At 42.1% G+C, this 25,657-nt stretch overlaps 2 protein-coding genes and 1 long non-coding RNA gene across 5 annotated transcripts in view; 2 read left to right on the forward strand and 1 right to left on the reverse strand.

Annotated features, from left to right (window-relative positions):
- Sntb2 (syntrophin beta 2) overlaps window positions 1–25,657 on the reverse strand; it is a 92,461-nt gene that overhangs the window by 39,743 nt on the left and 27,061 nt on the right. Inside the window, exon 2 of the mRNA XM_052726977.1 lies at window positions 4,190–4,403. Coding sequence (XP_052582937.1) covers window positions 4,190–4,403 — 214 coding nt within the window. The remainder of the gene's footprint in view (window positions 1–4,189; window positions 4,404–25,657) is intronic.
- The window catches only part of LOC128102977 (uncharacterized), a 29,798-nt gene continuing 11,975 nt past the window's right edge, over window positions 7,835–25,657 (forward strand). For 2 of the 3 annotated variants that reach the window (XR_008215606.1, XR_008215608.1), the window contains exon 1: window positions 9,829–11,855. This is a non-coding gene — a long non-coding RNA (uncharacterized LOC128102977). Of the gene's footprint in view, window positions 9,499–9,828; window positions 11,856–25,657 lie in introns of those variants that run through there. The other variant, XR_008215607.1, reaches the window with a different exon arrangement.
- On the forward strand, window positions 19,510–24,078 carry LOC128102976 (60S acidic ribosomal protein P0-like). Its single transcript, XM_052726978.1, is given in 2 exon segments — window positions 19,510–22,109; window positions 22,111–24,078. Coding segments are annotated over 2 exon segments (915 nt in total). The 5' UTR covers window positions 19,510–21,672; the 3' UTR covers window positions 22,589–24,078.

The raw sequence follows: 25,657 nt of genomic DNA on the forward strand, positions 1-25,657 counted from the left end.
AAAAAAAAAAAAAAAAAAAAAAAAGAGCTCCCAGTGATTTTGATTTTTATAGATCTTATCTCTTTTCCCCTTACTGTGTGTATATAGTGTATGCATGTGTGCATGCTGTGTATGTCTATGGAGGCCAGGCCAATTTAGTCCTCTTCCTCTGCGCTCCCACCCCCAGACAGGGTTTCTCTGTGTAGCTTTGTGCCTTTCCTGGAACTCACTCTGTAGACCAGGCTGGCCTCGAACTCACAGAGATCCGCCTGCCTCTGCCTCCCGAGTGCTGGGATTTAAGGCATGCACCACCACCGCCCGGCTGGCACTGTCTATCTTGTTCTCACTGATCCTGGAGCTCACTGACTGGCTAGGCTGGCCGAGGATCTTCCTGTCTCTAAGCACTGGGATTCCAGGTGCACGCCACCAAACCTGGCTTTTTACAAGGGTACTGGGTCTTCATGCTCGTACAACAAAAACTTTACGCACAGAGCCATCTTCCCAGCTTTCCTGAAGGGCTCTAAAAGATGCGGCTGAGCAGGCTGTATTTTCATTTTATAGACAGAAACCATGACAGAGAAATTATATAAACAATTTTAACCAAGGGAAATTGACAGCACCCACACACTTTTAAGAACTTACTATGCCAATTTTATAACCATTTTCTTATTTAACCCTCATAGAAATTTTATTTTGTTCAAGAGGAAACTGAGGCACATAGAAAACAAATAGCTTGGCCTAAGTGCCACAGCCCAGGTGCTTAGCTCTGTCTTCTAGTCTTACAACTGAAGTTTGCTTAGGTGATGAGTCTATATATATATATATATATATATTTTTTTTTTTTTTTTTTTTTTTTTTTTTCCTGCCAAGACACACAGGACAGATGTTCAGTCCTGGAAATAAGCAAAGTTACGTGTGATCCCAACCAGCTACTCTGCTGTTTGCTTTCTCTAGAGAACACTGCAATGCAAGTTAAAGCATCACCCCTCACAGAATAACCTTCAGTCTCTTTTCATTTGCATCTTACAGAAAGACAGTCATTTTCAAATGTGGCATTTCAGGTAGGAACAAATTCCTGTTTAGCAGTGAGACTGAGAATCTTTACACTAGCCTCGGCCACCAGAGATCCAGCCTTGTACAGCACGTCATGGCCAAGTATGGGGGTCATCTGACTGGAATGACGGGTGTGATACGTACCCCCGCCCCAAATATTCTGCAGTGTTTTGACTTTTGCTAAGCTGAAAGTACTGGGGGTCACCATAGCATCTTTGTAGCCTCATACTTTGTTCTCAATCATTCCCTCCTCCATCATCCCCCCCACCCCCGTTCCCTTTCTGCTTTCCTTTTACATGTGATCCATTGCCACCTCATGTCTCCCTTAGGATCACTTTCTCCCTCTCATAATCCCTGTCCTAATTTCCTGAGTTGCACACATACCTACAGATAGTCAGCTACGATTTGAGCGGTTTCACATTGCTCTCTACACTTGGTTCTGAGGATCTCTTTCAAATATGACAGTTATCAAATGTTTCCAGCATATGGGGCTAAACAGAGAGAGACGGCTCAGTGGTTAAGAGCACTTGTTGCTTTTGCAGAAGACCCAGGCTCATGACTGGCAGTGGTGGTGCACGCCTTTAATCCCAACACTCGAGAGGCAGAGATAGGTGGATCTCTGAGTTTGAGGCCAGCCTATTCCAAAGAATGAGTTCCAGGACTACACAGAGAAACCCTGTCTCAAAAAAACCAAACCAAACCAAACCAAACCAACCAACCAACCAAAGACCCAGGCTCAATTCCCATCACCTACATGGTGGCTCACAAATGTCTGTAACTCCAGTTCCAGGCGAATCTGATGCCCTCTTCTGACTTCTATGGACAGTAAGTATTTATGTGGTGCACAGACATAACATACATAAAATAAATCTTTAAAAATATTTGCAGCTTATGACTGAGTTTTAAGTAAAGTCAAGGTGATGGTTTTTTTTTTTTTTTAAAAAGATTTATTTATTTAGTATGTATACAGTGTTCTGCCTGCATATATGGCTGCAGGCCAGAAGAGGGCACCAGATCTCATTACAGATGGTTGTGAGCCACCAGTGGTTGCTGGGAATTGAACTCAGGACCTTTGGAAGAGCAAGCAGTGCTCTTAACCTCTGAGCCATCTCTCCAGCCCTTATTTATTTATTTATTTATTTTTTGGTTTTCTGAGACAGGGTTTCTCTATGTAGCTTTGGTGCCTGTCCTGGATCTCACTCTGTAGACCAGGTTAGCCTCGAACTCACAGAGATCCGCCTGCCTCTGCCTCCCGAGTGCTGGGATTAAAGTCGTGCGCCAAAGGTGATGGGTTTTTTAACAGATATCTTAGTAGATGATAAAGGTAGCACAACTCTGAGCCATATAGTCAAATCATAATCACCTTCATCCTTCCTTCTTTCCCTATCCCCGCAACCCCTGTTCTCCAGAAACTGTATATGTTTCAGTCTTCTAGCTGTATCAGCAACGCCATAGGCACCTATTCTAGAAGGGATTTATAATGGAAGGGCTTAGCATTTCTGCCCTCCTTGGCCTGAGGTTTTGTGTGTGTGTGTGTGTGTGTGTGTGTGTGTGTGTGTGTGTGTGTGTGTGACCAATAGATGAATAGAAGGCTTTTTGCCCCTTTATGATTTTTCTGAAACTGGTTTACTCAGTTATTTTATAACCTAGACTAATCTGGAACTCACTATGTAGCCCAACTTGGCCTTAAATTCACAGTGATCCTCCTTCCTCAGCTTCCTAAGCACTGGGATTTTAGGTGAGAGCTACCACACTGTTCACTTGTGGCATTTTATGCTACAATTTCCTGGGATGAAAACATGGCTCAAGGTTAAGAGCACCTGATGTTCTTGCAAAGGACCTGAGTTTGGCTCTCAGCACTCACGCTAGGCAGCTTACTACTGCGTGTAACTCCAGTTTTGACCTCTGCAAGCACCCACACATGTAGCATACACTCACATAAACATACACATGAATAAAAAAAATTTATAGACTTTAAAATAAGCTATAGTTTCTTGAGATACTACATAAAACACTTCAAGCACAAGGTGGTTTTTTTTTTGGTTTTTTTTTGGGGGGGGGTTGTTGTTTGTTTTTCGAGACAGGGTTTCTCTGTGTAGTTTTGGTGCCTGTCCTGGAACTCACTCTATAGACCAGGCTGGCCTCGAACTCACAGAGATCCACCTGCTTCTGCCTCCCAAGTGCTGGGATTAAAGGCGTGCGCCACCATGCCCGGCCCCAAGGTTTTAATGAAGTTAAAGCCTTACATGTTCAAGAAGGTCATTCTTAGCTAGTCTGCAACTCACTATGCAGACCAGTTGGGTCTTGAATTCAGAGATTTGTCTGCTTCTTCCTCCCTAGTGCTGGAATTTAAGGTATGTGCTACTATACCTGACAAGAAAAGCCTGGATTCAGTTTTTTACTGTGTTTCATGTTCTATCCTACTCTGCTCAGGCACAGGAGTGCATTCAGATCAAAGACAGTAAGAATGAAAGCATATTAGGCCTGTCTTTAGGTTTTTGGACAAGTTGTTTTTTGTTTTTTAAATAAGTCACCACCACTGCCAAACCCCTGGCCTAACAGAGTCTAATAGTACTTTTTCACAAAGTCAATGAAACTAAAGTCAATATAAAACACAAATTGTTATAGAATAAGAAGGAAAAATTATAAATTATTCATTCCATTGCTTACATTTTATAGAAGACAGGGGTGTCCATGAAGCCAACTTGTCAGAGACACACTGCCAATTGATGTCCCAGATCTACAATGTGGCCTCTGAACTATAACATTACTCACAATTAAGAAATTTCCTCATAGATGGGCAGTGGTGGCTCACACCTCTAATCCCAGCACTCAGGAGTCAAAGGCAGGTGGATCTCTGTGAGTTCAAAGCCTGTCTGGTCTACAGAGTGAGTTCCAGGACAGCTGGGATTGTTACACAGAGAAATCCTGTCTCAAAAAAACGGAAAAAAAAAAAAAAAAAAAAAGAAAGAAAGAAAGATCCTTATAAAAAGACAGTGGGTTTGAGGCTGTCCAGGGCCCCCAAAATAAAGATGGATCTTTGATCTCAGAATATCATTTTTCTTCTCAATAATCTACTCGACAGGAGTCACTGATACTGTGGTATGTCCTTGAGGTTGTAATGCTGAGTGTGATGCTCTCAACAGTCACGGCTCACCTGTTCTCCAGATCTGGCATGCTTAGGTTTCTAGCAGCAAAGCACATTTTGAGAGGGATGACCTTCCTGTCCTTGGTGCTATTCTGATGCTTTGGAGAACCAGAGTCTTCACTTCCACTAAAGTTTGGTGACTGGGGAGCAGCCCCTTCCCATGGCAGATCTGATACTAAAGATGGCTTCTTGATATACGGTGTTACTTCTCGGATGAACTTGACTATAAAAAAAACAACAAAAACAAAAGGTTACTATTTTTTTGTTTCTGATCAAATGAAAACCGGAACATCCGTATACATGCACCATCTAGAATGAAGTGAGGAGCAGAACCCAGTGCTATCCATGTCCATGTCCTTGAGCTTTACTCCACATCTCCTGAGCTCGCACTGAGGGCTCACCTTAATGCTTCTACCCACCGAAATACACACAACAATCTTAATCTCTTGCATAAGAGAACCTTTCAAACGGCAGAAAAATATTTCTCTTTCTTCCCTATGCTAAGGCAAGTACTTCAGCTCAATTGATACAAGGCAAATAAGGCTTAGTCCCTGCCCTAAAAGAATGCTTCACCTGGATGGGGTAGAGGAAGCTACATAAACATTATCACTGTGCTTAAAAAAAAAAAAATGTGTGGGTTGGGGATTTAGCTCAGTGGTAGAGCGCTTGCCTAGCAAGCGCAAGGCCCTGGGTTCGGTCCTCAGCTCCAGAAAAAAAAAAAAATGTGTCAAAGTATATACCAGCACAAAGGAAACCCCTTGCCTTTTTACAATAGTCCATTACCTGGGGCTGGAGAGATGGCTCAGAGGTTAAGAGCACTGACTGCTCTTCCAGAGGTCCTGAGTTCAATTCCCAGCAACCACGTGGTGGCTCACAACCATCTGTAACGAGATCTGGTGCCCTCTTCTGGCATGCAGGCACACATGCTGTATACAATAGTCCATTACCATTAAATCCTATTTTGAATATATAATATAGGTTGAGTATCCCTTATCTGATATGCTTGCCAGCAGAAGCCTTACAAATTTTGATGTATTTGTATATACATGGAGATAAAAATATTCATATACACATGGGAGGATGAACAAGAAATCCATTTTCATAAACAGTATACATATGCTTGAAGGCAACTTAGGCAAGAGCATCTTCATTTGTACTGCCGTATTAGGTCAGGTATGGAATTTTCCACTTATGTCATGGTTGTGTTCGAAAAGCTTCAGGTTTTAGGTTTTTGAATGAGGTATAATTGCTATACATTCACATAAAACAAAACCCAGAAGTACTAGATTTCATAATAATGATAGATTTCCATCTCTAAAGGTAACTATTGTGTGAGCATGTAGAGGTGCTACACATGCTAAGTGTAATATAAGAACTGACACATTTATATGTCTGTCTATCCGCCAATTTCACACAATGGTAGTATATTATGCTTACTATTTACTACTTGTATTTTTATTTAGTAATGTTGACAGCAGTCAGTTGGTCATTATCCCCCGCCCCCCTCCATGCCACCCAATGATGGTGTTTTATGAACACCCAACAGTTCTACAATACAGTGGAGACACCTTTGGGAAGGGACTTGCCTGGTTCAATTCTCACTGCTTCAAAGCTCTATGGTTTTACCTGCTGCTTCTAAGGTTCTCCCCTAAAAAGCAAGAGTGATTCCGAACAAGTGCAAGCTCTGGGCACACAGTGAATAGTCAATATACAGCAGGTGCCTTTCTTTTGCCTTCCTTAGAAAGCTGGAGAAATTAAATAAAATTAACCCTAATCAGTAGAAGCCATTGTCTTATGTTATTAAATTAATCTAAGCACTTGGGAAGCAGAGACAGGTGGATCTCTGTGAGTTCATGGCCAGCTCGTTCTAGCTAGAGAGTTTCAGGCCAGCTAAGGCTACAAAGTTAGACCCTGTCTCAAATGAACAAATGAAACAGACAAACAAAAAACACCACACCAATATCTGCTGAAATCAAGCATAATACTCGGAAACATAATTCTCACATTGCCATTTAGATATGTACAGACACTTGTATATGTGGGTATATTTTTCCTGTATGTTTTTATAAATGCATTTTTGGGTGGAGAGAGCAAAAGCTTGCTGCCTTGGGTCACCAAGGAGATTTTTCATCCTAGAAGAATGAGCAGGAGTGTAGCCAATATATCCCTTAAGCAGCTGACTCAGGCATTTCAATACACACGAGCTTTGTGCTTTCAGGAGAGGATTAGATCACGAGAACTTGGCAGAAATTCCCAAGGTTTTCAATCAATGCCAATGGCAGAGGCCTGCTTTGGAACACTTGCTGCACCATGCCAGCTACTAGCTTACCAACTGGGGGAAACAAAGCCATTCTAATGAGTACCCCTGAAAAGTACAATGATCAGAAGAGTCCTTAACGATCTACTCAGAATTAGCATCTCTAATATGATTACTACAAACACGCTAAAACCAAAGCAAAGCAGACACACACCCAACCTAAGGGCCACTGTATTAAAAGAGCAATGAACATGGGCTCAGGACAGCCAGGCTGGCACACTGCTTTCCTAGCACATACAGAGCCCCTGGTTTGATGTTCAGCACCTCACAAACCAAACATGGTGGTTTGTGAGTGGGAGGAGGAGGATTAAAAGTTCGAGGTCATTCTGGGCTGCATACCAATTTTAAGGCTTGCCTGTGCTACATGAAACCTTCATTCAAAAAAATGAAAAAAAGAAGTGTTAAATTTCACCTGAGATTATGGTGTCACTGCCTGTACATCCAGCTAATTAGCTATCCATAATGTTTAATGCCTGTAAATTGATATTTTTGTCTTATGCTAATACCTTCCCAGCTGTCACAGAACCAACCTGGACAACCTGAAAAGAAACACCTTAAAACCAACCCACTAGCTTTCAGCTCACATTTTCCCCCTCATAGTTAAAGATCATCCTCAAAATAGTTCCAGCACTGGGGAGGCAGAGGCAGAGGCAGAGGCAGGTGGATCTCTGAGATTGAGGCTAGCCTAGTCTACAGAACAAGTCTCAGACAGCCAGGGCTACACAGAGAAACACTGGGGTGCGGGGAAGGGGGAGAATCGTCCTCAAAATAACCACACACTGATGTTTGTCAACTGCTCTAAGCACTCAGAGGCTAGAGCTAATTTTCTGTCTTACCTGCACTGATCACGCTTAGTAAGATGAAGGGGAGGGCTTAGTAGAGTTCTTGCCTAGGACTTGAGGCTTTACGTTTTTTCCAGACAGGGTTTCTCTGTATAGCCCTGGCTGTCCTAGGACTAGCTCTGTAGACTGTATGGGCCTCTAATTCACAGAGATCTGCCTGCTTCTGCCTCCCTAGTGCTGGGATTAAAGGCATGTGCCACAACTGCCCAGCCCCTTTTCCTTTTTCAAATGACAAAAATATGGCCGGTATGAAATGGTTCAGCTGGTAAAGGTGCTTGTTGCCAAGCCTGAGGACCTTAGTCCCAGGGTGGATGGAGAGAAAGGACTCTAGTAAGTTGTCCTCTGATCCCTGCATGCACACACACAAAGTAAATAATTGTAATTAACAAACTATCTGTCTTATACATGTACCTATAAATATATTGAAAAAGATTTTTACCAAATATTACAATGCTTCTTTATATGCTGATTTTTTTTTTTTTTTTTTTTTTTTTTTTTGGTTTTTCGAGACAGGGTTTCTCTGTGTAGCTTTGCGCCTTTCCTGGAACTCGCTTTGGAGACCAGGCTGGCCTCGAACTCACAGAGATCCGCCTGGCTCTGCCTCCCGAGTGCTGGGATTAAAGGCGTGCGCCACCACCGCCCGGCTATATGCTGATTTTAAATATATAATTCTGTGTGTTTTAAATGTAATACCTTTATTATGTATATTTTAAAATAAGGTCATCAACTTGACTAAATAGTAAGTTAAGACTGTCTCAAAAAGCGAAGGAGAAGGGAAAGGAGGAGGAGGAAGGGAAGGAGAAAAGAATGTTTAATATAGCTTTAAATTTTTTTTATTTTATTTATTCATGTGCCTACTTGTCTGTATGTGTACCACTTGCATGCAATACCCACAGAGACCAGAGGAGGGCCTCAGATCCCCTAGAACTGGAGTTACATATGGCTGTGAGCCAATGAAGTAGATGCTGGGAACTAAACTCAGGTTCTTGCAAGAGCAGCCAGTGCTCTTAACCACTAAGCCACTCTCCAGCCCCCTTTCTTCCCTATAAGATAATAAAAAATGCTTAAGGGAAAAAAAGATTAAAAAAAAAACAAAACTTCCCAATTTTACTATAGCTTTTAAACTTTCTAGTGTTACATTTTCCACATTACATCAACTCTTAAGTATTATTTAAGACTCACCGCCGGGGGTGGGGTGGGGTGGTGCACAACTTTAATCCCAGCACTTGAGAGGCAGAGGCAGGCATATCTCTGTGAGTTCAAGGCCAGCCTGGTCCACAAAGCAAGTTCCAGGACAGGTTCCAAAGCTACACAGAGAAACCTTGTCTCAAAAAACAAACAAACAAACAAATAAATCACCATATTGCCGGGCAGTAGTGGCACAAGCCTTTAATCCCAGCACTCGGGAGGCAGAGGCAGGCAGATCTCAGTAAATTCGAGACCAGTCTGGGCTACAGAGTGAGTTCCAGGAAAGGAGCAAGGCTACACAGAGAAACCCTGTCTGGTGTGTGTGTGTGTGTGTGTGTCGGGGGGATCACCATATCACATTCCATTGTATGCTTATCGTAATTTACTAGGCTATTCCCTAATTATTGGGTATTTAGTTTTAATGCAATGAACATATTTTTCAGGAAGAAATTAACTACTGGGTCAAAGAAATATTCAAGACTCCTGATAAACATGGATAAACTGTTTCACCAAGACAGACTTTAGTAGCATGTCCAGGTCCAATAAGGTAATATGTGATAGTTAATCATGATTGTCAACTTGATTGGCTCTGGAGTCAAGTAAAAGGCATGCCTGAGTGGGTATGTGAGGGTATTTTTCCAGAAGGACTGGCTGAGAGGAGATCCTGTCTATGCCCAGATTATGAGGTATGAGGGAAAGCTGTTTGCTTTTCACCTATTAACCTTTGATCCTTGCTGGTGCATGTACCTACTTTGTTACTGCCTCTGTAGTCATCTTTTACTGACAATGAAACCCAGCTTCTTCAGCCTTCCATGCGGACTGAAGACTTATGATTCTCCAGGAATCCTCCAGGCCTTAAGTGCCAGATTGGGACTGCTGAGGAACCTAGCCTCATGGACTGATCAGCTACTGGGTTCTCAGCTTCTCCAGCAGTAGACAAACCACCGCTGGACTATCCAGTCCATATCAATGTAAGCCAATCTGATAAATCTCCTTTGTAATATATACTCATTCTAACAGTTCTGGTTTAGTTCCGTTTCTCTAGAGAACCCTAACTAATGCACAGTATCATATAAAAAAAATCTTGACCCTGGCAGTGGTGGTGGTGCACGCCTTTAATCCTAGCACTTGGGAGGCAGAGGCAGGCAGACCTCTGTGAGTTCGAGGCCAGCCTGTTCTACAGAGTGAGTTCTAGGACTGCCAAAGCTACAGAGAAACACTGTCTCAAAAAACCAAAAAAAAAAAAAAAAAAAAGAACCATTTCATTAATCTTATCAAATGTGATCATTTATAGGGCTATATGGAGTTTAGATGCAGTGGTGAATCTTTCTCCTTTCTTAGAATAATCTCCTGGAAGCAGAGGAGGATTTGCCATGCACAGAGATAAATATAATCTCTGGATAAGCGCTCTTACTGATGCTGATATTAACACAAATGGGCTGTCACTTCCAAGGACAAACCTGAACACATCCAGAGCTATGCCAGAGCTGGGCATGGTGGTACATGCCTGCAGTCCTAACACTTGGGAAACTGAGACAGGAAGATGGAGAATTCAAGACCAGGCTTTATTTACATTGTGAATTTGAGGTAACCCTCAGTTACTTGGTGAGACCCATCTCAAAATAACCAAATAGGGACTGTAGAAATGGCTCAGCTAACAAGAGTGTGCTTCCACAGATTGTCCTCTGACTTCCAGAGAGAGATGCTGCGGCATGTACATATATGTAAGTATATAGACAGATGAATAAATAAGTTAAAAAATGTCATTGCCTATTCATTATTCTGACATCTCAAATTTACCCTGGCTCTCTAATAATGAGGTGAAGGGAGCTGGAAAGAAGTGGTGGATGCTGTGACTCCACTGCTCTGAAGGTGGAAGCAGGGAGATTGCAAGTGAAAAGCCAGACAGAAATGCCATAGGGAAACTGGTTCAAAGAAATGGAAACATCCAGGCATGCTGGTGCAGCCCTAATCCCAGCACTCAGGTGGAGGACCAAGGTTTGGTTCGAAGAACCCACATGGCAGCTCACAACTGTTTGGAATTCCAGTTCTAAGGAGTCTGGTGCCCTCTTGTGAGTTCTGTGGGTACTCAGACACACACATAGTACACAGATAGACATGCAGGTAAACATGCATCTAAAGTGGAAAAAGTGATGTTCCGTTCTTTCTGTTTTTTAAAAATAAGTTTTTAGCTGGGTGGTGGTGAATGCCTTTAATCCCAGCACTCGGGAGGTAGAGGCCAACCTGGTCTACAAAGCGAGTTCTAGCACAGACTCCAAAGCTACACAGAGAAACCCTGTCTCGAGAAACCAAAAAGGTTTTAAAGATTTTATTTATTTATTTATTTGTGTATATGTGTTTGTGTGTGTGGCTGCAGAGGCCAGAAGAGGTTGTCCATACCTTGAAGCTGGAGTTACAGGGAGTTGTAAGTCACCTTCTACGGGAACTCAGTTTAGGTCCTCTGGAAGAGCATCAAGTCACTTAAGTTCTGATCCCTGGCCCCTTCCTTTCTTTGGGCAGGGTTTCATATATGCCAGGCTGACATCCAACTTTATATATAGCTGAGCACGACCTTGAACTTCTGATCCTCCTTCCTCGACTTCTGGGACTAAAGTTCTATACCACTCCACACAGCTTTAAAAATGTATGTGTGTCTATCACACGTGTATAGACCAGAAGAGGGTGTAAGATCCACTGGAGCTGGAATTAAAGGCAGTTGTGCTCCCAACATGGGTACCAGGAACTGAATTCAGGACGTCTGGAAGAGCAGTTCACACTTTTAGCTGCTGAGCAATCTTCCCAAGTCCAGAGCAAACATTCTGAAAGATTTGACGACTGTTGCTGATCTGCTGTCTGTGTGTTTATATGTGAAGGGTTAGTATAGACCGAAGCTAACACTGAGTTTCTAATTTGGGCAACTGGTGATACCACCACCTGTGCCAAGAAATTTAAACACTGAAGGTTGGAGAAAAGAGTTGAGTTTGGACATGGTGTAAGTTAGTGCACTTGGCTACAAGCAAAAGAAGACACAACCAAGAATGGCGTAAGCATCAAAGAATGTTTTAACAGGTCTGAAGTTGGTTCCTAAAGGACTGAAGAAACACCTCATGATGTCATGTTTGTTGTGTGTTTATTTATATTACAGTTGCAGAGCCTGACACAGCTAAAGCTGCCCTGAGACGTCAGTTCAAGGAAGAATGAGAGAGAGAGAGTTGCTGGTCGGATCTGTTCTCTGTATCAAGAGAAGTTTTCCCAGCTGAGTATGGTGACTCATACCTATAATCCATCATTTGGGAGATGGAGGCAGGAGGATCACCTCAAATTCAAGGTCAGCTTTGTCTGTATAGTGAGAGGCCAGGTTGGGTTACAGCATAAGACCGTCTCAAACAAAGGAAGGAAAGGAAGGAGTGATGGCTTTCTTAAATGCAGCGTATTTCAGGATGAAATTTCTCTAATTGGCCAACAGTGAGCTTGCAGCAAAGATTGGAGAAGTATGTGATTAATTTTGGTACAAAGAGCTGAGGATTGGAAATAGATGCTAGGTTACACAGTCAAGTATCTGTGATGAACTCAAATTTTTAGTATCTGTAAAACTTTAGATAAGGCCAGGCTGTGCTAAAGGCAACACATCTTTAATCTCAGAACTCAGAGGCAGGTGGATCTCTGTGAGTTTGAGGCCAGCCTGGTCTACAGAGCAAGTTCCAAGACAGAAAAGCCTACACAAAGAAACACTGTGGGGGTTGGGGAGCGGGGAATGAATCTCAGATAAGAATGAGAAACTCTTCATTATTTAGCCTTGGGTTCCAAACAGAACTATAGTTGGTTGATAGTATGAAAACTTAATTGGCTTAATGAAAATTAGATTAGTACCTGGAAGGGCCATCATGAAGGAGCTGGGGTGGAAGAATGTGTGTGTTTAGTGTCTAGCTTTCTGCAGATGTCAAATCAAAGAGTATTCGTTTATACCTCTGGAATTATAAGGTCTCCCCAAAGGCTGAATGAGTAATGATACTGCAGTGTGTGATGATTTATATTTAGCTGAGACTCTTAATAGCATGTAATAGCAATATAACAGTCATTACACAGATGATTACAATACAAGCCTAAAGATTAAGTAATTTGTTTACGGTTGGGTCGTGAGTCAGTAATAAGCCAGGTCAGAGTGGGGAGGACTCAGATCTCTGAGGCAGTGATGTGTATGTTCCAGGTATATTAGGAAGAGCCCTCTCATTTGGTTCTTTTTTCTAGTATTTAATGGTTTGTACCAACCAGCTGGGTGTGGTGGTGCATGTCTTTAATCCCAGTTTAGGACAGCCAGGGCTACACAGAGAAACCTAGTCTCAAAAGACAAAAAAACAAACAAGCAAAAAGTCTGTACCAACCATAATTCTAAGAAACCTGATCATTTATTTAAGCTTCTTGACAGTTTTATGTTAACAAATATATTTTTTTTCTGCAAGAAAGATTCTTGGTTGATGTTTTTGTTCTTTTTGCTCCTATTATTATCACTGGTATTATTTAGAGAAGTCTCATGCATCCTAGCCTAGGCTTAAACTCACCGTGTAGCCAAGGATGACCTTGAAGTTCTGGACTTCCTGCTTCCCCGCCTGAGTTCTGGGTCTCCAGGTGTGTACTGGGGTTGGACCTGGGTTTCATACACTTGGCAGTCTTTCTACCCACTGAGCTATATCCCCAGCAGCCCCCTCTGGTATTTTTAAATTAGTGTTCTGTAAGAAAGAGCTGATTCTTTCCTGTCTTTACTTAGCTTATATCAGCATGAACTCATGGTTTTTATTTTATGGGTTATGATCTCTGACATTCTATTAATAATTTTGATGTTGGAATTGTTCTACTCTTTGTTTTAGTTATAATTTAATCAAGGAAACTAACAAAACATTGTTATTCGATATATAAATATCACACTATAGCTCAACATTCAGTGTTGGTCTCAGTGTACTGCAGCCACATTCCTTAGTTATGTTACATAAGGAAGGAGAGAACACGATCAATCATATCTTTGTCTTTTCTCCTCTTCCTGAACTTGGTTATTCCTCCAAATTGTTCAAAAATCTCTAATGACAATAAAAGCCTGGCACTTACAAATATCAGTCCTTTCGTACAAATTTAAAAGTTGCTAAGTGATTGCAGACATGGAAACTTGGATGAAGTTCTTATTCCCAGTGGTGGCTTTCACTGGATGCTCAGGATGGAGTGTTCGCTGACCCCGTGAAGGCAGCTATTGTGCTGGGTTAATACCGTGTTTCCGTTCATAGTGTATCACTCAGTGTGCTGATCTAAAACAAACCATCCGGTTTATCCAGCTAGTCCAAGATACATCCACTTAGCAGCAAAGAAAAAGATGTATTTCCTTGCACTTAAATGGCTAGAACTTCTTTGTTTAATGGAGAACATTTTGTTATCACACAGAAACCCTATCTCAAAAAAGAAAAAAAATTTATATATATATTTAAGTGAATTAAATTAGGGGATGGGAATATAATGTAGCACATTTGGTAGAGTGATTGCTTCAAGCATGAAGGCCTGGGTTTGATCCCCAGCACTGTTGAGCACACGCCTGTAGTCCCAGTACTAGGGAGGTGAAGGTAGGAGGATCAGGAATCCAAAATCATCTTCTGACACACAGCAACTTCAAACCCTGCCTTGGCTTCGGAGATCCTTTACAAAAAGTTGGTGGTGGTTTTGTGTGTGTGTGTGTGTGTGTGTGTGTGTGTGTGTAGTCATTTTCCCAAATCCCAAAGTTTATAACTAGCAGAACTAGAATTCACATCTGTGTCTAAGTTCAAATCTTAGCTTCTGGGCTTGGGGGTGTATTTTAGTGGTAGAACAGTTGCCTAGCACATGCAAGGCGCTGGGTTACAGAATATTAAATTTCTGTTCACTACACTGCAACCCTTTGCAAGTTCAGTCTGTTATGCTGGGTCTGGTTCACACCTGTAGTGTCAGCACTTAGAAGTCTAAGGCCTGAGAGTTACTGAAAGGTCCAATTTGGGCTATAGTATGACACCTCATCTCTTAGGGAGGTGGGAGAGAAGGCAGGCTGTTGGTGGCACTCAAAAAGCTGAGGCAGGAGAAGGATCAATGCAAATTTGAGGCCAACCTAGCCTACAAAATAAGATCTTAAAAAGAAAGAAGGGGACTGCAGAGATGGCTCAGTGGTTAAGAACACTGGTTATTCTTTCAGAGGCCCTGGGTTCAATTCCTAAAATGGCTCACAACCATAAATAAATCCAGTGCCAGAGGACATGGTGCCCTCTTTTGGTCTCTGTAGACACCAGGCATGTAAATGTGGTACAGACATACATGTTGACAAACACACACATAAAATAGAAATTAAAGAATATACTGTTGTTGTTTTTTTCAAGACAGGGTTTCTCTGTGCCTGCTTCCCACGTGCTGGGATTAAAGGTGTATGCCACCAGAGCACAGCACATTGTATTTTTTTTAAAAGAAAATATTTAAGCTAGGTAGTGGTGGCACATGCCTTTAATCCCAGCAATCGGGAAGCAGAGGCAGGTGGATCTCTGAGTTCGAGGCCAGCCTGGTCTACAGAGTGAGTTTTAGGACAGCCAGGGCTATACAAAGAAACCTTGTCTTGGAAAAAACAAAACCAAGGCCATCTGTTGGCAGAGTGCGTGCTAACACACAGGGTTTACTGGGCTCTGTCCTCAGCACCACGCAAAGCCAGATGTGGTGGCAAAGCCAGATGTAGTGCTGTAGTTCCATCAGGAGAGACAGTATTATTCCAAGGCTTTTTGCATAATCCCTTTCTCATTGACTCTGCTTCACAGAAGAGGGGAAAAAAATCTGCAGGATAGCTGTGGTGATTCCTAACATATCTGTACTATCATCACTTGGGAATCAAAGCCAAGAAGATCTCAAAATTGAGGTCAGCCTGGGCTACACATTAAGACTTTGTAGAAAAATTTAAAAGAAAAGCCTTTAATCCCAGCACTCGGGAGGCAGAGCCAGGCGGATCTCTGTGAGTTCGAGGCCAGCCTGGACTACCAAGTGAGTCCCAGGAAAGGCGCAAAGCTACACAGAGAAACCCTGTCTCGAAAAACAAAAAAAAAAAAACAAAAAAAAAAAAAAATTTAAAAGAAAAAAATTTTAAAATATTTTACATGATCAGAACTTTTCACAAAGTGTAGTAGCACAGATCTATAATCCCCAATACTCAGAAGCCTGAGGCAGGAGGATGGCAAAATCAAGACAAGCATGGCTTGTATGCCACCCAAAAAAAGGTAAATGAAAAAGAAACAATACACAGCCGGGCATGGTGGTACACACCTTTAACCCCAGCACTCAGGAGGCAGAGGCAGGCAGATCTGTGAGTTCGAGGCCAGCCTGGTCTACAGAGTGAGTTCCAGGACAGCCTCCAAAGCTACACAGAGAAACCCTGTCTCAAGATGGGGGCTGGGGGACAGGGGTGGGACTGGGACATAAGGATGACGATGACACACAGGACATGACATTGTTTCATATGTAGCAGCACTTCTTTGTAGAGAAAGAAACAGGAAGAGCTTACTTAACTATAACTACCAAAAAAAAAAAAAAAAAGAAAGAAACCCAGGAAGGCCATAGAAAATAAGTATAAATTGATGTGGGTGTGGTGACCTATGCTTATGATCCCTGCACTTAACCTGCAGAGGCAGGAAGATCATTACAAGTTCAAGGGCAGCCTGAGACCTGTCAAAAAAAAAAAAAAGTAAAACTCAGGCTGGAGAGATGGCTCAGAGGTTAAGAGCACTGACTACTCTTACTGAGGTCCTAAGTTCAATTCCCAACAACCACACAGTGGCTCACAACCATCTGTAATGAGATATGGTGCATGCAGGCAGAACACTGTATACATAATAAATAAATCTTAAAAAAAAAAATCTCTACAGAAGAGGCCAGGAAGATCTGCCCTGCTGAGGAGGACAATAGATCTTGTGGTCCTCTTCTGCCTCTCCTCATCTCTTAAATAAAATGATTTGACCAGAGAGAGAGAGAGAGAGAGAGAGACAGAGACAGAGACAGAGAGAGAGAGAGAGAGACAGAGGCAGAGACAGAGACAGAAGGAGGATGGGTAATGAATGAGTATGAATCAGTATGAAAGGAAAGCCATTTCCTGTTTCTTTATTTATGTAAGGTTTTAAATAATCACACTTATTGTGTGGCAGATTCCAAAGGCAGATTTACTAGTGGCTGTCTTAGTACAAAAACACCTAAAAATGTAAACCCAGGATGTTTAAAATAAACTCATATATTTTGTTGCAGTTCGAGGGAATTATTACAAAGAAAAAATTTAAAAATCCATTTAAGAAGTATTTACTTTATGGACAACCCACAGCTACTTGACAATATTAGATTAGTAGTTAAAAGTGTTCTAGTAAGGAGAATTAATATCATAAACCAAAGCCCCAATTATTTCAGTATAGTTGGTATTTGTATGTTTATATATATGTAAAGTTGTGAAAGCTGATACTTCTGTGCTAATGTAACAGACATCCCTGTAGAATCCAACTGAGGAAAGAAAAAACTTTCTTTGGCTAATTTGCATAAACTCCTAAAAACAACAACAACAACAAAAATGCCTTGTTTTGTTTTTCCTTTCTTTGTCTCCTCTCCCCTCAAGGCAAGGTTTCTTTGTGTAACCTTGGGTGTCCCGGGACTCACTTGTGTAGACCAAGCTGGCCTCGAACTCAGAGATCTGCCTGCTTCTACTTCTGGAGTGCTAGGATTAAGGGCATGTGCCACCACTACCCCACCCTTGTTTTGTTTTCAGACAGTCTCACTATGTAGCTCTGGTTGGCCAGCAACTCACTATATAGACCAGGCTGGGTTGGAACTCACAGAAATCTACCTACCTCTGTCACCCTGGTGGCACTGGTGTTTGCTACCATGCCTGGCTAAAAAGGCCATGATTTTAAAATCCTGAACTTGTAATTACTGAACACAAATTTCCTCTCTAACTTATTTCTGGTTATTGGACTTAAATCCACCACAGCCCACAGATTTAAAAGAAAACCTAAATTCTTTGTCTTCCCAGTAGTAATTTGAGATCTTCAAAGAAAATAGTTGTGGGTTGAGGCTGGTGCACACCTTTAATCTCATCACTCAGGAGGCAGAGGCAGGTGGATCTCTGTGAGTTTGAGGCCAGACTGGTCTACAGAGTAAGTTCCAGGACAGCCAAGACTACACAGAGAAACCCTGTATAAGTCACAGGTCTGGAGAGATGCTCTTGCAGAGGACCTGAGTTTGATTGCATGTATCCGTATGGTGACTCACAATTGTCTATGATCTCAGTCCCAGGGGATTCAACAGGCATGCATGTGGTGCACATAGACACATGCAGGCAAATGGTTCTCATTGCCCTTGGGCAGAACAGCAGGCAGAGGACAGCTGGATCAGCAGCAGTGTCTACTCTATTTGTACCGTGAGTGTACCTTATTTATTTCCCTAATAAATTTTACCTGGCCCATTGTATCAGTATCTCACTTCAGAAAACTCTAACTACAGCTATCTAATCTTCAACCCCATCAAAGATCCAAGGAGGATATAATATTACCTGAGTAAACAGGAAGTGCAGAGCAAGCAACTTCCAAAGCTAAGAAACAACAGAGACATCTGGCTACTCAGACAGTCACCCCAGAGTTCCTCTGTGATGTTGGGGCATCCATCTTCAGCCTACAGGCCTAAAATAGCTGACAGACTTTTCTGTGAAACAGGAATTCTGAAGGACTGTCCTACCTCGTCTTGGCTAAGTTTGGCAGTTGCCTTCTTTTGTGTTCTGCTTGTCCAATTTGGACAGCATACTGTCAGCAGTTGAGGCAAGGGCAGGTTCTCTGTCTAGTGGCTAGCTTTGCCACAATTCTCCCACAACAGAGGACCAGGACACAGACACACTTAGAGGGAAGTCATGTGAAGAAAACCCATGTCACTCTTCCTACCCCTTTTCTTATCCTCTCCTGGACTGAACTCAGAGCCTTTGTGCACACACAGCTCAGCCTCCAATTTTTTTTTAATTGTTTCCAATCTTTAAGATAGCATGCAGTTACCATATGTACAGATTATCCAGCAGCCAATACCAATGAGTCAAGACTAAAAAATTTGCTTCTGGGGTCTTTATAACTAAAAACAGAAGTAGTCAAGTCTTATCTAAGATTAACATAATAATCTTACTAGTATGAGAGCAAGTGAGCACTTCATCTAATTCCTATTTTGGAATGTGAGAAAAAAAGCCAGATGTGATGACATTAATTTGTCACCCCAGCACTTTGGAGGTTAAGACAGAAGGATGACAATTTGGGTTAGCCTGGGTTGTTTAGGAGACTTTGTCTCAAAAATAAATAAATAAAATAAACAGCCAGCCAGGAATAGGGGCTCATGTCTATAATCTTATTACCCATGAAGTTGAAGCAAGAGGATTGCTGAATGTTTGATGGCAGGCAGCTTGGGCCAAAGTATGACACTGTGACCCAAAAAACCAACCAATTAATGAATTGGACAAAAAAAAAAAAAAAGGCATGGCGAGTGGGGGAAGAGGGGCAGTCTGACTATAAGCCAGGCATGGCGCACCTGTAACCCTAGTACTTGCAAGACTAAAGCATGTAGATCAAGAGTTCAAGGCCAGCCTGGGCTATGTAGTAAGTTTGAGGTCACCTTGAAATACACAGAAACAACCTGTCTTGAAAAAGAAAAAAGAAAAGCTGTGGAGATGACTCAGTGAGTAGAGACGCTTATGCAGTACAGCAAGAATGAAAACCTGAGCTCAAATTCTGGAATCCAAGAAAAGTTGGAAGAAAAATACAGATCCACAAAGTTGTTCTCTGACCTCCACATTCAAGCTCTGTGGTCTGAGCATCCACCACCACATCATATACATGCACTTGAGCGCGCGCGCGCACACACACACACACACACACACACACACACACACACACACACACACAAATAATAATAATAATAATGATTATAAAGAAAAAAAGGAGCCTGTGGGATAGCTTAGCAGATAAGGGTGCTTTGGTGCCAAGGGTGACAACCTGAGTTCAATGTCCAGAACACATGATGGAGAATCAACCAGCCAACTGTCCTCTGATCTCATACATACAGTGTGACACATGCATGTCTGCACTTACACACACGTACAACAAATAAATGAACATTTAAAGAAAGAATGAGGGCCGGGCGGTGGTGGTGTACGCCTTAAATCCCAGCACTCGGAAGGCAGAGCCAGGCGGATCTCTGTGAGTTCAAGGCCAGCCTGGTCTACAGAGGGAGCTCCAGGACAGGTACCAAAACTACACAGAGAAACCCTGTCTCGAAAAAAACAAACAAACAAACAAACAAAAAAAGAATGAGGATCAGACAGTGACCATGTATCTAGGATAATGATCTGACAGAGGCTATATTTTTGTTGAGATTTGCCGTGTGTGTGTAGTCCAGTCCTGCCTCAATCTCTCACATGCGACCACAGGCCTGTCAAAAAACTAACTCTTTAAACCATTACTATTAACAGAAACCCCTTTAGCCAGAGCCTTTCATCCTATGGAAATTCATCTTTTGAACATCAGACATAAGACTTAAAATCAGGCTCAATATTCATCAGGTTGTCCACTACAAAAGCAGCAAATGGCTTATGAGTCATGAAAAGCAGCACAGAGGAGCCTGAACAGTCACTGGCACCTTTTCCTTGTTACAGACATCACGGCAATGATGCAGGGAGAGAGGCTAGGAAAGCGGCATGGAAGCCCCTGCCAAGCTACTTCCTGAAAGGTTATCACTTTATGGAAGATTATGCATCCCACGTGTCCATCCTATCTCTTTGGGTTTCAGTTTTTTCTGTGTGTAAATTTATGATAGCTATCTTTTTTAAAAAGATTTATTTATTTATTATGTATTCAGAAGAGGGTACCTCATTACAGATGGTTGTGAGCCACCATGTGGGTGCTCGGAATTGAACTCAGGACATCTGGAAGAGCAGTCAGTGCTCTTAACCTCTGAGCTATCCCTCCAGCCCGATAGCTATCTTAAGATAGTCATTACAAGGATTAAATAAATTAATGTATGGAGAGGGATTTTAGAAGCCATACAGATGTGGGGTATATTACTTTTTCCCAATGCTGCAAACTTGACATTTTTACATACTTCAGAAGTTAGTACAGTGCATAGCAAAGAACATGTGTTCAGATAGTGTTTGTTGTATGAATTTGTGCACAAATAATTAGGAAATCCTCCCAAGAAGTATTGTCTGGGACTGAAGGGTTAAGAGACCCAGCATTCATAAGATGGCTCACAAATGCCTGTAACTCCAGCTCCAGAGGATTCAATATGCTCTTCTGGCTTCTGTGGGGAACTCCACTCACAGGCACCCCCCCCCCACACACATATACATAATTAAAAATAAATCTTTAACTGGCTGCTCTTCCATAGGACCAGGTTTTGAATCCCAGCACCCACATGGTAGCTCAAAACTTTCTTTAGCCCCAGTTCCAGGGAATCTAAGGCACTTTTCTAGCCTCAATGAGCACTTACATGCAGGCAAAACACCCAAACATATAAAATTAAAATAAAAAAAATCGTTCATGTCTATCTTGGTCATGGAAAGACAATATAACCTAAGCAGAAAAGACAGAAATGAACGAGCCTACCTAGACTTACAGCACAAAGGCAGAGAGAGAGAGACACACACACACAGGCAAGGAGGAAGTAATAAGTCACAGAAACCTAGCAGCTAGGAAAGTCTAGATGTAGGTTCAAAGTCAAAAGAAGTCATCTGCTGAGTTACCAGTTGAAGTGTTATCAGATATCATGAAAGATAGCCTTGCCTGTTATGGGTCTTTCATCTTTAAGGGGATACAAACATAAAAAATAATGAAGTATTCCCCCAAACATCAAAAAGCAGTTCCCTCAGAGCAAAGTTTCAAGTCACCTCTAACAACACAGACTTCATCAACTTTAGAAGATAACAGACAGCTGAGTTTGTTGGTGCATGCCTTTAATCTCAGCACTCAGGAGGCAGGGGCAAACCAGGAATACATAGCTGACCCTGTCTCAAAAGAAAACAAAACAAGCTCTTGCTAGTGTCCTCATTAGAGGGACATAGTCTTTAAACCCTGTGGGGCAACCCCTGATGCACCGCCATGATGCCCGGGGAAGACAAGTCAACCTGGAAGTCCAACTACTTCCTTATTTTGGATGATTACCCAAAGTGCTTCATTGTGGGAGCAGACAATGTGGGTTCCAAGCAGATGCAGCAGATCCGCATGTCCCTGCGAGGGAAAGCTGTGGTACTGATGGGCAAGAATACCATGATGCACAAGGCTATGGGGGGGGGGGGGGGGGGCATGGAAAACAATCCAGCTCTGGAGAAACTGTTGCCTCATATCCGGGGTAATGTGGCCTTTGTGTTCACCAAGGAGGACCTCACTGAGATTAGGGACATGCTGCTGGCCAATAAGGTGCCGGCTGCTGGCCGTGCTGGTGCCATCGGCCTGTGTGAGGTCACTGTGCCAGCCCAGAACACTGGTCTGGGGCCCAAGAAGACCTCCTTCTTCCAGGCTTTAACCATCACCAGGGAACATTCTGAGTGATGTGCAGCTGATAAAAACTGAAGACAAAGTAGGCGCCAGTGAAGCCATACTGCTGAACATGCTGAACATCTCCCCCTTCTCCTTTGGGCTGATCATCCAGCAGGTGTTTGACAATGGCAGCATTTACAACATCACAGAGCAGACTCTGCACTCCCGCTTCCTAGAGGGCGTCCGAAATGTTGCCAGTGTTTGTCTGCAGATTGGTTACCCAACTGTTGCCTCAGTGCCACACTCTATCATCAATGGGTACAAGCGGGTTCTGGCTTTGTCTGTGGAGACTGAGTACACCTTCCCACTTGCTGAAAAGGTCAAGGCCTTCTTGGCTGATCCATCTGCATTTGTGGCTGCTACCCCTGTGGCCTCCACCACTGATGCTCCTGCTGCCGCTGCAGCCCCAACCAGGGCTCAAGCCAAGGAAGAGTCGGAGGAATCAGGGGAAGATATGGGATTTGGTCTCTTTGACTAATCCCCTCAAAACAACCAACTCAGCCAGCTAAATTTGAGAAACATGGAAATAAAAGCTTACTTCTGTTAAAAAAAGAAAGAAAGAAAGAAAAAAAGAAAAAACAAACAAAAGAACATGTCCCCCTAAAACAAAACAAAACACAAAGAAGATAGTAGATAAAGGTAGACTTTTAAGAGTTTAGACAAAAGACAAGTCTCACTCATTCATACCACACCACACAGCCTTGCTGAAGGGATACAGGTGTAAGATATGCTAGAGACTGCTGCCCAGTAGCAAAATGAAGAGTTTTCCATACATTCTAAAAACACCTGCAGTTTAGCCCTATTCCATAAATTCAAGTAAAACCAACCAAACACAGAAGCCACACAGGAAATCTTTTTCAGTCCAGCATTATTTTTTGCTTGTTTTCTTTTTAATCTCAAGATTATGTTGAATAGTAACAGAAAATGATTAAACAGCTTTATAGGTTTAAACAGGGTTATAGGTTGGATGTCTTTTTTGGGACAGGGTCTCTCTTTAGCTCTAGCTGTCCTGGAATTTGCTTGTAAACCAGGATGGCCTTGAACTCACAGAGATATGCCTGCTTCTGCCTCCCAAGTGCTGGAATTAAGAGTGTACACCACTGACCAGCTATAACATTTCTTTATTTTATTGCATTTAAGTAATTTTATCCCTTTTTACTGTAAAAGGAACTAAGCATTCAGTAACCATAATACTGCAGCAGTAATAACATAATAGATGAAAGGGCTTTGTGAGCTTACCTAAACAATCATTGTGAACGAACAGTAGGAAAATACAGGATGTTCTCCTATAGCTACCCCCATGACCACGGAGCACGTACTGCAAATACATCCAGAAGGGTGGACTAATAATATACTCTCTTATCACCGTGCCTTGTCTTGTCACACATTGCTTATTTTTGTTCTTCAAAGTTGCATGTATTCCTACTTACGTGACTATCTTAGCATCAACAACATTTGGAATGAATACTTATCACAGCTAGCACAGTAAACAGTATGGGTTCGTGGGCCATGCTGTCTGCATTTCCTTCTTGGGTAGATTCAATGCCTTAAGTTACTTATGGGGGAAATAAGAATATCTCTTTCCAAGTCAGAAGAATCCGCTGTAAAGCAGTTGGAACATGGCCTAGCAAGCTCTCTATGCTTAGTGAATGTTAGCTATTTTAATCACCACCCATCTTCTGAAGAATAGTAGTATTCTGAAATATGATAGATATTTTGGGTCTAAGAAATAAAACTAAGTTTAAAGAGCATCTCTGGAGGTTTCATCTTAAATAAATTAGATCCTTTGTAGCAAAGCAACACAGAACTAGACTCCTAGTCAATGTAGTCCTCCTCATTCTGGTAAGCATATTCTTAACTTCCTTAGTGACTTCTTAGGTCTTTTCTCCTCTTTCATTTAGTGATTCTCCATCCAAAGATATGTGAAAAAAAAAAAAACAGAGCTTGTAAATCTATAAACTTGTCAAATAGTTTAATCTCTTTAAGAGTACTCCTATTTACACTGTCCCCTGGCTTTACTTTAGTTGTATAGAAAATAAACCAGGGCTGGAGAGATGGCTCAGTGGTTAAGAGCACTGGCTGGACTTCCAGAGAACTCAGGTTCAATTCCCAGCACTCACACAGCAGCTGACACCTGTCTGTATCCAGTTCCAGGAGATCTGGTGCCTCTTCTACTCCACAGGATCCTGCCCGTATATGGGGTACAGAAGCGCTCTCTCTCTCACACACACACACACACACACACACACACACACACACACACACACACACACACACACACAGGTTCATATAAAGATTTCTCTATGCAGCCTTTGCTGGCCTGGAACTCACTCTGTAGACCAGGCTGGTCTCGAACTCACAGAGATCTGCCTGCCTCTGCCTCCCAAGTGCTGGGATTGGCAATAAATACTTTAAAAATCTCTAGAATCTCTCTAGACTTGTCATAGTATTTCGATTTCCAAGAAAGATTTCGAATTGACCTCAGCTCTGCTAGGGAACAACATGCTCAATCTACTGTGTAACACTGTAGGGTCTTTTTACAGTCACTCCACAAAGATGAGATTTCCTCTCAGAACATGTCAAAACTGGGCATAGCTGAATCTGCTTCCCTATTCACTGGTTTACGTGACACAATAACTTAAACAATAGAAACAGAGACAGTTTAAGAAAGGTTTGGATGTAGCTCAGTAGTAAAGTGTTTATTTAACATGTAGAACTGCCCTAGGTTTATCCCCAGCAACACACACACACACACACACACACACACACACACACACACACACACACACACACACACACACACACACCCCAAAACACAAAATGCAATGCAGCCAACTCTATATATGGCATGTGCTTGTAACCTAAGGAAAGAGGATCTCCAGTTCAAGGCTGACCTGGGCTACACAGTTAAGACCTGTGTCAAACCAAAACCAAAACCAAACAACAACAAAAAAACAGGGCTGGTGAGGGGGCTGAGGAAAGAAGGACACCACCAAGCTTGGGGACCTAAATTCAATCTCTAGCACTCATATAGTACAAGCAGAGAACCAAGTTGTCCTCCGACATCCATATAATCACTCATGTACACTCAGGTAAATAAATATAGTAACAAAAGAATAAATAAACCCCAATCAGACAAAAGAAACAACCAAGAAACTAAGTAAGGCATGGTGGCACACACCTGTAACCCCAGTACTCATGATTCTGAGGCAGGAGGATTGCTACAAGTTTAAGGATAATAGGGATTAGGTAGTAAGATTCTGTATACTGCCCCAAAAAAGCTGGGGGTAGAAAAAAAACTACTGCCATCATAATAAAAATGCTAAAAAGTAATAAATAACCAGTCACCATGATTATATTATGGAAATCTATAAACTTGTCCAATAGTTTAATCTCTTTAAGAGTACTCCTATTTACACTCATTCATTTTTACTCACACTGTACTGCTGGTTTTATGTCAACTTAACACAAGCTAGAGTCGTCAGAGAGGAGGGAGCCTCACCTGAGAAAATGCCTTCATAACATCTGGCTGTAGCTGGGTGGTGGT

Source organism: Peromyscus californicus, unplaced genomic scaffold (assembly GCF_007827085.1).
Source record: "Peromyscus californicus insignis strain IS unplaced genomic scaffold, ASM782708v3 Scaffold_8__1_contigs__length_139910024, whole genome shotgun sequence".
NCBI lineage: Eukaryota > Metazoa > Chordata > Mammalia > Rodentia > Cricetidae > Peromyscus > Peromyscus californicus.